This window comes from Carassius auratus, chromosome 49 (genome assembly GCF_003368295.1).
Source record: "Carassius auratus strain Wakin chromosome 49, ASM336829v1, whole genome shotgun sequence".
In the NCBI taxonomy this organism is placed as follows: Eukaryota; Metazoa; Chordata; class Actinopteri; order Cypriniformes; family Cyprinidae; genus Carassius; species Carassius auratus.
In genome coordinates this window covers 10,558,831-10,570,094 of record NC_039291.1, presented here as the reverse complement: position 1 = coordinate 10,570,094, position 11,264 = coordinate 10,558,831, and the positions used below count along the sequence as shown (strand labels likewise).

Here is an 11,264-nt window from a genome sequence, read left to right as displayed (position 1 = left end):
TCTAAACTCTGCAGGGCTCTGGCCCTCCAGGAATTGAGTTTGACACCCCTGATATGAATGCTTCATTCATTCATTCACTCATCCAGTCCAGCAGCTTGCTGTGAAGAGGGAGTTTTTAAGTAAAAAATAACATGCATTTCCTCCTGGGCCTCACACAATGCTATCATGTGACTTAGAAAAAAGTGAATGTGCCAGGTAGCATTTTTTTTTTTATGTTGTTTGGCTTTTTTGAACTTAAGAAATAGTGTGGACATCTTGAAGTTAACATCTTGAAGTAACATATCAAGCCATAAGTGTTTGGAATGTGAAGCTTTGGAACAATGAGGGACATTGACAATATTTGTCCAACGTGTAAATATGATTAAATGGTTGTTTTTACTCTTGTCATTTCAAATCAAATCAAATAAAAAATCAGTCAGAAATGCAGAAAGTCTGGTTCTTAATCGTTGCGAGCATTAGCCTAAATTGAACATTCGCAAATGAATCGACATTTAAATTAAATTTGGGTTACACTTTATTTCGATAGTCCACTTTAGACATTCTACTGACTATAAGTAAAAATGTAACTACATTTCAACTACATATCAACTAAATCTCAGAAATTTGCTACTACATGTCTACTAACTCTCAGAGTAGACTGTTAGGGTAGGTTTAGGGTTAGTGTTAGGGGTAGGTTTAGGCTTAGTATAAATTGACAATAAGTTGACAAAGAAAGTGTTAGAAGATATTAAGCAGACAGTCTACAAATACTCTACTAACTGCTAGTTGACATGTAGTTGCAAAGTTACTTACTGCTAGTAGAATTTCTAAAGTGGACTATCAAAATAAAGTGTTACCGAAATTTGAATGAAAATTATTTTCAGCCAGTCTAATTTAGAAATGAAATCCCATTGTTTTTGTGCATGGCGTCATATTTCATGCTCAGCTACTCAAATGAAGATGTTATTGCAGTTTTTAGGGACATTAGGAGGGAAATTTACTCCCTCTCAGAACAGAGGATTTTATTATTTTATAAGTGATTTTTTTTTTCAGAGGATTTTTGTTTTATAAGTGACAGCCATATTATCAATCGTTCATAGCTGCAACATAAAAAAGTGTAAGCGAATAATCTCACACTCTGAATTATGCACAGACACTACAGTTCCAGTACAAGCATGGAATTTCATGTGCTGGAAATATGAGATCTGTATGAAAACGTCAGGGTGCTTTAACAGAAGTCATGCAAGTCCTTTCATGGAAATGATGTGGGCTGTTGTGTTCAGAATGACTGTAGCTGGAACTTAAATCATACGTATTATGATTTAAACATAAACATTTAAAGATTATTCTGCTCAAAATGTTATATTGTAAAATATTATTACCATTTCAAATAATGGTTTTCTACTTTAATATACTTTATACTAAAATGTAATTTATCTCTGTGATACAAAGCTGATTATTCATCATCATTGCAGTCTTATTTAATGAATAGTTAAAAAAGAACAGTGTTTATTTAAAATAGTTTTTATTATCACTTTTTAGCAATTTAACACATCCTTGATGAATAAAAGCATTAATTCACTCAAAAAAATAAATAATAATAATTATTATTATTAATAACCCCAAACTTGAACAGTAGTGTATATTGTTAAAAAAGATTTATATTTTCAATAAATGCTGTTCATTTGAATTTTTATTCATCAGAGCAAAAGTAACACAGATTCAAATACTGAACTGGCACTGAAGACTTGAGTAATGACTGCTGAAAATTCAGCATAATAAATAAATAAATCATATTTTAAATTATATTAAAATAGAAATTTAAATTGCAATAAAATTTCACAATATGAACTTTTTTTTTCTGTGTTTTTGGTCCAATACATGCAGCTATGACGAGCAGAACAGTCTTCTTTAAAACACATTAAAAATCTTACTGAATCCAAACTTTCGTAAAGCAGTGTATATTTTTTTTTTTTGTCATAATACATACAATTATGTTTAGATAACTAAATGCATTTCGCTGGCTTCCAGCATCCCCTTAAAAAAGATGCACGCAAATTGTTGATGAGATCCTTTTCTTAACCTCTGGTAACCTCTAAATATAATTTATTCTTAAATGAAAGTTCAAGGAGGGATGGGCATCTGCGCAAGTGATCTGTGACTCTATCACAGATGAGAAGCTATCAAATGAGTTAACCATGATGCAAACATATGTGGTATTCAAACAACTGTCATGGAAATAAACTTCAAGTATTTAAGTTATTTCCTACAAGATAAACAATCGTGCAAGAAGAGTGCTGCAAAATGCCTTCTTTAGTGTTACTTGTCTGCTTTCAAGACACGGTTCTTAAAATAACTAATTTTGTCTTGGTGTGAAGAGCATTTTAACGATCTGAAAAAGTTTTTTCTGCTATAAAAACCTTCCGTGCAAAGGGAAATGTTCCTTGGATGTTAAAGCTTCTTCTGATGAAGAACCTTTATTGTGAAGAGTGTGTGCTTTTAACAAATATTTAACAACAGTCACAGAAAACACTAGACTGGAAAACATCGAACATGGAGCCATTTGAAACTTTTTTTCCCAGAGTGAGATTGGGTTTAAGTGATTATTTACTGTTACAATTTAATAGATGAATAGATATTTTCAGATTTTAGAAGGTTATCCTACATTTAGAAGGTTATCTTACATGGTTAAGTGAACATTGAGATAAATGTCATATTAAGAAGTACATATAAATATTTATAAATCACATTTCATTAATTTTTAGTTTTCAGTTGATTGCATGAAATTTAATGGCACTAAAAATGTTAATGTAACCCTGTATATAATTAGCTTTATTCACTCACATGTAATTCATTTGACTTTAACTGATGAATGTATTCTCTATTTGAATAATTCTAGAAGTTAGGATGGCAAACGATATCTTGCACAAAGCAGCAGAACTACAATGAAGAAAATGAACTACACAAAGCTTTTCATCGGGGCAAATATCTCAATGTAAGACTAGATCCAATTTAAAGGCCTATTTTGAGTTGATCAGGGTGAAAAAAGAATTAAAAGCATAAGCAACACTTGAAATCTGAGCCTGAAACATCTTTCAGACTATTCTTAAATTTTGTTAATCCAAGTACAAAAAATTAAAAAGGTATTTCAATAGGTTTGTTTTTCCTTAAAGGGACAGTTACCCAAAGATAAAAAATCTGTCATCATTTACTCACATTTGTGGGTAAGTTAGGGTCCAAGACAATACTAGATCCTATTTGTTATTGCTATTGTTATTGTTCCACACAATACAAACTATATCTCTTTAATGCACTTGACCAGTTGATGTATATACAATTAAATTCTATATATAAGTGTAATGAAGTCGGCACATTTGATCATCTTTAGGTGTCAGTAGTTAAACGTTCAGCGGAAGTCTGTTATTGCCCAGATAAAATATTAACTGACGTGTAATAGGGTGTGACAGCTGTAAATGCGTAAGTTGTTGTAGTTAATAAGTACAGTACAAAGTTTTGAGTAACATAAGGCCAATGAGATGATCCATAACAGTTTCTTTCTATCATATCTCTTTTACATAAATTTGTGTACAAATCATCCAAAATGAATCTCCACCGTCAGATGCATCTTAAGAAATTAGATTAAGAGAACCAAAGACTATTTCAGTCTGTGTGCACCGAATTTATTTAATAATATACACGGGTCTCACAATTTGAGTTGAATTACTGAAATAAATGAACTTTTCCACGACATTCTAATTTATTGAGAAGCACCTGTTTGTGATTCGACTTCTAACATATACCATTATTTTAAATTGCAATAATATTTCACAATATTACAGTTTTTTTCCCTGTATTTTTGGTCAAATACATGAAGCAACGATAAGCAAAAAAAACTTCTTTAAAACATGTTGTGTATATATATATATATATATATATATATATATATATATATATATATATATATATATATATGTATATGTATATATATATATATGTATATATATATCTCAGCACCTCCAAGTCCGAGGCCATGGTTCTCAGTCGGAAAAGGGTGGATTGCCCACTTCAGGTTGGTGGAGAGTAAGGCAAAGCTCTCGATTTACCAGTCAGTCTACGTTCCTACTCTCACCTATGGTCATGAGCTGTGGGTCATGACCAAAAGGACAAGATCCCAGATACAGGCGCCCGAAATGAGCTTTCTCCATAGGGTGGCTGGGCGCTCCCTTAGAGATAGGGTGAGAAGCTCGGTCACTAGGTAGGAGCTCAGAGTAGAGCTGTTGCTCCTCCACATTGAGAGGAGCCAGCTGAGGTGGCTCGGGCATCTATTTCGGATGCCTCCTGGACGCCTTCCCAGGGAGGTGTTCCAGGCACGTCCCACCGGGAGGAGGCCCCGGCGAAGACCTAGGACACACTGGAGGGACTATGTCTCCCTGCTGGCCTGGTAACGCCTCGGGGGCCCCCCTGGAAGAAGTGGCTAGGGAGAGGGAAGTTTGGGCGTCTCTGCTTAGACTGTTGCCCCCGCGACCCGGCCCCGGATAAGCAGAAGATGATGGATGAATATAGATAATTAAATGCATTGTGCTGGCCTCCAGCATCCCCTTAAAAAAAAAAAAGATGCATGCAAATTGTTGATCAGATCCTTTATGAAGCTTTGGTTGCATCTAAATATCATTTATTCTTAAACTGAAATGAAAGTTCAAGGAGGGATGGGCATCTGCGCAAGTGATCTGTGACTCAAACATTTTATGAAAAGCTATCAAATGAGTTAGCCATGATGCAAAAATGTGTGGTATTCAAACAACTGTCATGGAATTAAACAAAGTATTCAAGCTATTTCCTACAAGATAAACAATCATGCATCAAGAGTGCTGCAAAATGCCTTCTTTAGTGTTACTTGTCTGCTTTCAAGACACGGTTCTTAACCTGTTAACCTGCACCAGAACGCCCTTGTCCTCAAAGCCTCTCACCCTCGCACGTGTCAGTGATTATGAATAGATTAAATGTAACAGGACAAATTTAATCTTGACAAACTATGTATCATTATAAAGATCTAAGCCTCAAACATCGACGACAGATCGCTGTTTTTCAATGGAAAGCTTATAAAGACTGTATTTGCTACATTTGTGTAAGCAGTACACATAAAAAAACAACGAAGCAATAACGTTGTAATATGGATCATAATTCCTTTGTTTACATTTCATTTCTTCAGCGAAAGAATTGCTTGCGTCCGTTATGGAATAACTCACGGTCGGAAACTGCGTCTTGGTAGTAAAAACACGGCATGGTTTTGCAGCGTACAGTGTCACAAACAGAATGAGGCGATCCACCGGAAAAACGAATGAATGAAAAGTAGGAACTAATATAATAAGAACTGATTTTGTCTTGGTGTGAAGAGCATTTTAAGGATCTGAATAACTTTTTCTGCTATAAACACTTTTAGTGCAAAGGGAAATGTTCATTGGATGTTAAAGCTTCTTCAGATCAAGAACCTTTATTGTGAAGAGTGTGTGCTTTCAACAAATATTTAACAACATACCTGCTCAGTCACAGAAAACACTAGACTGGAAAACATCGAACATGGAACCATTTGAATGTTTCCCAGAGTGAGATTGGGTTTAAGTGTTTTTATTTAATGTTACAATTTAATAGGTGAAAGATATTTTAAGATTATAGAAGGTTATCCAAGTGTAACCCACCAAATCAGAGGGGGCTTATAACTGGCCACAAACTGTAGTGTAGGCTTCATCACTTCTGAAAGCAGTTTTATTACAAGTCACAGATACAAATTTTCACATAAAGTAATAAATGTCTAAAACACTGGAACAAACCTTATTCAAGTTAAACTAAGAAAGAAAATAACACTTGACATGTCACAGGGCTCCAACAGGGCATAACTATCGGTGTGAAAATATACAACCACTAATTGAAATCCGAACAAATGTAGCACAGCAGTCACAGCACTCAGAAGGAAATATGGATCACCAAAAACCACAGAAAAATCCCCACCACCTCACCAGTGCCAGTCACACCCATGGAGAAGACCCTGCAGCCGCCATTAAGTCAAGAAGTAGGACAACTACAACAAAAAGAAAGAAAAACAACAATCTTAATACACGTAATACAAAACGAGCACAGGGCAATTCACCACAATAAAATATAGTAACAATAGTCGTGCTAGTCCTGCAACACAAAAGCTTATCGGAAGTACCTTGAATTGAGCATTTACATCAATAAATTCTTTAATCAATCAAATACCTTTAAGATAGGGGGATAGAGAAAAACAATAATGTACTGTGCATTGTTTGGAAAATATATACATTTTTTACCTTAAAGTTCATAAATACAGTGCATTACACCAAAAACAGCAACACCCCTTTAAAGCTCAAAATTACCTTTTGGCAAACAAATATTTTTGGATGTTATTTTGTCTTCATGTAAATGCAGAATTGTATTTCTACATTCTATTTCATCATCATTTTTTTTCCTGTCACATCTACGTCATACCTGAACTTCTGAACTTCTTCTCACATGCAGAACATTATTTAAATGTTTATATGGGTGCTATTTATAGACCTGATGGACTTCTAAATTTAGCACTTTCCTCATTTTAGACCTCTGCGTAAGCAAAATACATATAATAGCTGGAAGAAAGGGCAACAATCTACTTTAAGCTTTTACTTTTTTCACAATTAAAGACATTTAAAGGACACATCCAAAATTAGCATGTGATATTTTTAATCCTTCCTGCAGTGAGTTAATTATTCATTTTCTGCACATTTTACACCAACTAGAGTTGATGGAATTGGTGACACCTGCATGGAGTAAAATAATATCCAGCCATTTAGTAACAGAAAGCTATCGTGTTTTCTACTTTCTCTTGTGCTCTTGCAGATTCATTCATGCTAACCCTGTATATAATTAGCTTTATTCACTCACATGTAATTCATTTGACTTTAACTGATGAATTTATTCTCTATTTGAATAATTCTAGAAGTTAGGATGCAAACGATATCTTGCGCAAAGCAGCAGAACTACAATGAAGAAAATGAATCACACAAAGCTTTTCATCAGGGCAAATATCTCAATGTAAGACTAGAACCAATTTAAAGGCATATTTTGAGTTCATCAGGGTGAAAAAAGAATTAAAAGCACAAGCAACAATTGAAATCTGAGCCTATTCTTATATTTTGTTAATCCAAGTTAAATGATAAAAAAAGGTATTTCAATAGGTGTTTTTTCCTTAAAGGGACAGTTACCCAAAGATAAAAAATCTGTCATCATTTACTCACATTTGTGGGTAAGTTAGGGTCCAAGACAATACTAGATCCTATTTGTTATTGCTATTGTTATTGTTCCACACAATACAAACTATATCTCTTTAATGCACTTGACCAGTTGATGTATTAAAGCCTTTATATAAGTTTGGTGTAATGAAGTCGGCACATTTGATCATCTTCAGGTGTCAGTAGTTAAACATTCAGCGGAAGTCTGTTATTGCCCAGATAAAATATTAACTGAAATATAATTTATGTAATAGGGTGTGACAGCTGTTAATGCAGTACTTACATGGTTGTAGTTAATAAGTACAAGGTTTTGAGTAATCTGGATTTAGGCCAATGAGGTGATTCATAACAGTTTCTTTCTGTCATATCTCTGGTACAAACTGTTGCAAACACAAAAATGTGTGTACAAATCATCTAAAATGAATCTCCAACGTCAGATGCATCTTAAGAAATTAGATGATTTCCTCAAGTTAGAGTGCAATACATTGTTGACAAAAATGATTGGCCTTCAGACACTTCTGTTGTGCAAGTGTGCAACATGATGACGGTGATTTCACGAGAATTCATATATTTAATGAATATTCATAATATGAAGTGAAGTGAAGTGACATTCAGCCAAGTATGGTGACCCATACTCAGAATTTGTGCTCTGCATTTAACCCATCTGAAATGCACACACACAGAGCAGTGAACACACACACACTGTGAACACACACCCGGAGCAGTGGGCAGCCATTTATGCTGCGGCGCCCGGGGAGCAGTTGGGGGTTCGATGCCTTGCTCAAGGGCACCTAAGTCGTGGTATTGAAGGTGGAGATAGAACTGTACATGCACTCCCCCCCACCCACAATTCCGTCCGGCCCGAGACTAGAACCCACAACCCTTCGATTGGGAGTCCAACCCTCCAACCATTAGGCCACGACTTCCCCTTATGTGGTTCTACAGACGTACAGAAATACTTATTTAAATCAATGAATATTTAATTCACGCATTCTTGAATCAGTCGTTTGATTGATTGTATTTGTAAACACAGGTGTGTGTTACAAAATTTTCCATGTCTAAAAAGCAAAGAATTTTATAAAAAGTTTAAATGAATTAATTTAGTCATAAATTAGTTTTTAAATGAGTATTTTCAAGCAAATGAATGATATTTGACCCTTGTCTGGTTTAATGCCAGACACATTGATCAGAGACATGTCGTTATGGAACCAGGAAGTAGATTACAGTTCAACTGTCTCACACACCTGCCCGACCGCAGCGTACTGTATATCCACATCTGAAGAGTTTCATTTGGCGAGTGAACGTAAATTCCAAAGGGAGGGGGGAAATTCCAAATGAAGGTTTAAATTGAGTGTTCATCACTGAAGTTCATCAAAGCTCTTCAGAACTTTTTCCTGTGTGGATTACCACTCTCTTGACAACGCTTTATGAGATACTGGAGCACTTCCCAAGATCCAAAGATGGCTTGCCTTAAAATCTACACTTTGAGTTTCCTCATACTCTTATATTTTGCTTTGGAGACAGATGCAGGTGAGTGAATGTGCTTTTAAAAAATATGTGAAACGTATTCCTTGAAAAAACTGAATGTTCTGCTGAATGCGTTAACCATATAACACACACGGATTACATGGAGTAGTATTTTCACTTTAAAAATAAAGATTGTGTTGTGTGCTCAGGAGCACAGATTTAGTATAATGAAAGATAGATTACGTATTCAGCTTTCCTAGCTGAATGGCTACTGGGAAACTTCTGTATTAGCAGTCTGATAAACCAATGCATGTGAAGGTTTGCGTGAACAACAGAATAACACTTTCCCTTCCTATTTCACAGTGAGTTGCTGTCTTAGTTATACGAGACACCCTAGACGCTGTGGAATTCTGAAAGGCTACATTATCCAATCCATGACTGGCGGCTGTGATCTTGCAGCAATAATGTAAGTTTTATTTTTTCATACATGTTTCATGTACTTTATGTGAACTGTGCAACTTTTACATACTGTATGCACACATATATATATAATATTCTATATATATTGTATACATTTTTATAATTTATAAGTTACAATTGTATGAAGACGTGGCAACTTTGGAAAATGCATCGTTCTATTTATCTATACAGATACATGCATATCTATAAAACGTATATTTAGCAAATTTGACAAATGTGTGTTGAATGTTTTGCAAAATTAATACAAGTATCATTTTTTTGTGTATTGTTACTTCATTATATCCTAACACATTAACTATTGTTACCAAATCCCTATACGTCCACCTGTGCTATTTTGATGACTTCACTATTGTTTTAGATATTATATTATAATAGAGAATAATACAGAGTAAATGTTTGCACTCAAAAAAGGTTCAAAAGCTGTCACTGGAGCAGCACCCTTACAATATGTACACTTTTGTACCGTATTTACCCCTAAAGGATGCATATTCTGAGAGTGTGTTCATTTTATTGTAATGTGTAAATATATGAAAAGAATAAAAACATTTAATGACATCTCTGATTATTTTAATCTACATTACCAGGTTTTGTTAATATAATTTATATACAACTACATGTATTATAAATATATAGAACATTTTATTATCACAACAATCATTTTCTTTTATGTTTATAATTAACTAATTTTGAAATTGATCAATTCTTTATATATTTTTGGGGGTTGAGAAAGAGGATCACTTGAATTTGCAATGCCACACGCATAAGCTGTGTTGACACTGATTTTACAGATATTAGGCTATTGATAATATTGTCTCTGGTGCTAGACTTCACTGTATTTTAAATCATTTCAGCTTCCAAACTGAGACAGGAAAATCAATCTGCGCAGACCCAGCGAAGGATTGGACCCAGAAGAGAGTTGCGTGCCTGAAGTAAGAGAGCACATCTTATCAGTCACCATCATAAGGAATGCAGTCTTACTACATGTTGTGCCCATAAGAAAATTAACTGATGGAATAAAAATGTTTTGTGCCCTTTAGGATGAAGGCAGCAAGAGTGAAGAATGGCGGTTTTTAATGTTTTAAGAACAGCAGAAAATAGAGGCTCGTCTGGAGTTTTCCTCTTTAATAAAGAGAACATATATTCTTTATATTGGCATTACTTATATGCACTTTCTTGTACAGAGTATTTATGGAGGGAAAATACAAGGTAACTTTACTACACTGTGGACTTAAGGCCTCTTTTAAACTATACAAAATATTTTATAGCTCTTTGTATTCAGTTATCTCACTAATCAAGTTCACAATTTTTACTCATTAAAATACTATTTAAATGTCATCTATAAAGACCAATATATACAAAGGAATTATATATTTGATATCGCTCACAAATGGTTTTTAAGGGTGCATGTATTTTGATCTTCATTTTGTGGAATGACCCTTTTGGTCAGTCAGTGCTGCCCTCTACTGTAAAAGCAATGCCAGTATGACAGAGTAGGAAATGTTTTTCCATCTTTAAATTGAATAAACATTTTATACAATTGTGTAGATAAATTGTTTTTGTTTTCTGTTAAATTTCACTTATATGTGTTTTTAAATAAAGGTCACCATTTCAGTCAGCATTTCTGTGATGAACTACAACTCAGCACTACAATGTTGTTGTCCTTTGTTTTTCTAAAATTGTGGACCTATAACATTTGCACCGAAATGAAAACGCAAACTAACTTTACTATACTATGGATTTTCGGGTCTCTGGAGTTTTTTCTAGCAACTTATATATAGGGCAAAATATTTCAAAACTCTATGTATCGAGAAGGGTTAATTATTCACTTATCCAATTTATCCATTCAATTATATATACTAATATAAACGCAATACTAACTTATTGTGCTCAATACATCACAGTAATCCATATGACTCCAATCAAACAATTAACATATCGAGAAGAAAAAAGCTATGGGTTTGAAAGAAACAAAGTCATCTTTAATACATTTTTAACTTCTACCTATTAGTGGACTAAATTAGTCATAGAAATTACTTGTGAATTATTGTGATGTTT

The 11,264-nt window shown here is 34.1% G+C and overlaps 1 protein-coding gene across 1 annotated transcript; it reads left to right on the top strand.

Annotated features, from left to right (window-relative positions):
- The first annotated feature begins 8,579 nt into the window (after positions 1-8,579).
- Positions 8,580-10,299, top strand: LOC113065952 (C-C motif chemokine 20-like). Its single transcript, XM_026237485.1, has 4 exons — positions 8,580-8,792; positions 9,093-9,195; positions 10,061-10,138; positions 10,247-10,299. The coding sequence occupies exons 1-4, from the start codon at positions 8,690-8,692 to the stop codon at positions 10,281-10,283; spliced, it is 321 nt and encodes a 106-aa protein (XP_026093270.1). The 5' UTR covers positions 8,580-8,689; the 3' UTR covers positions 10,284-10,299.
- The last annotated feature ends 965 nt before the right edge of the window (positions 10,300-11,264 follow it).

Excerpts from the sequence above, each read along its gene's own strand:
- LOC113065952 (XM_026237485.1), top strand. The coding sequence starts at position 8,690 with ATGAGATACTGGAGCACTTCCCAAGATCCAAAGATGGCTTGCCTTAAA. Across the intron at positions 8,793-9,092 it reads TGCTTTGGAGACAGATGCAG|TGAGTTGCTGTCTTAGTTAT; the intron begins GTGAGTGAATGT and ends CCTATTTCACAG. Across the intron at positions 10,139-10,246 it reads AAGAGAGTTGCGTGCCTGAA|GATGAAGGCAGCAAGAGTGA; the intron begins GTAAGAGAGCAC and ends TGTGCCCTTTAG.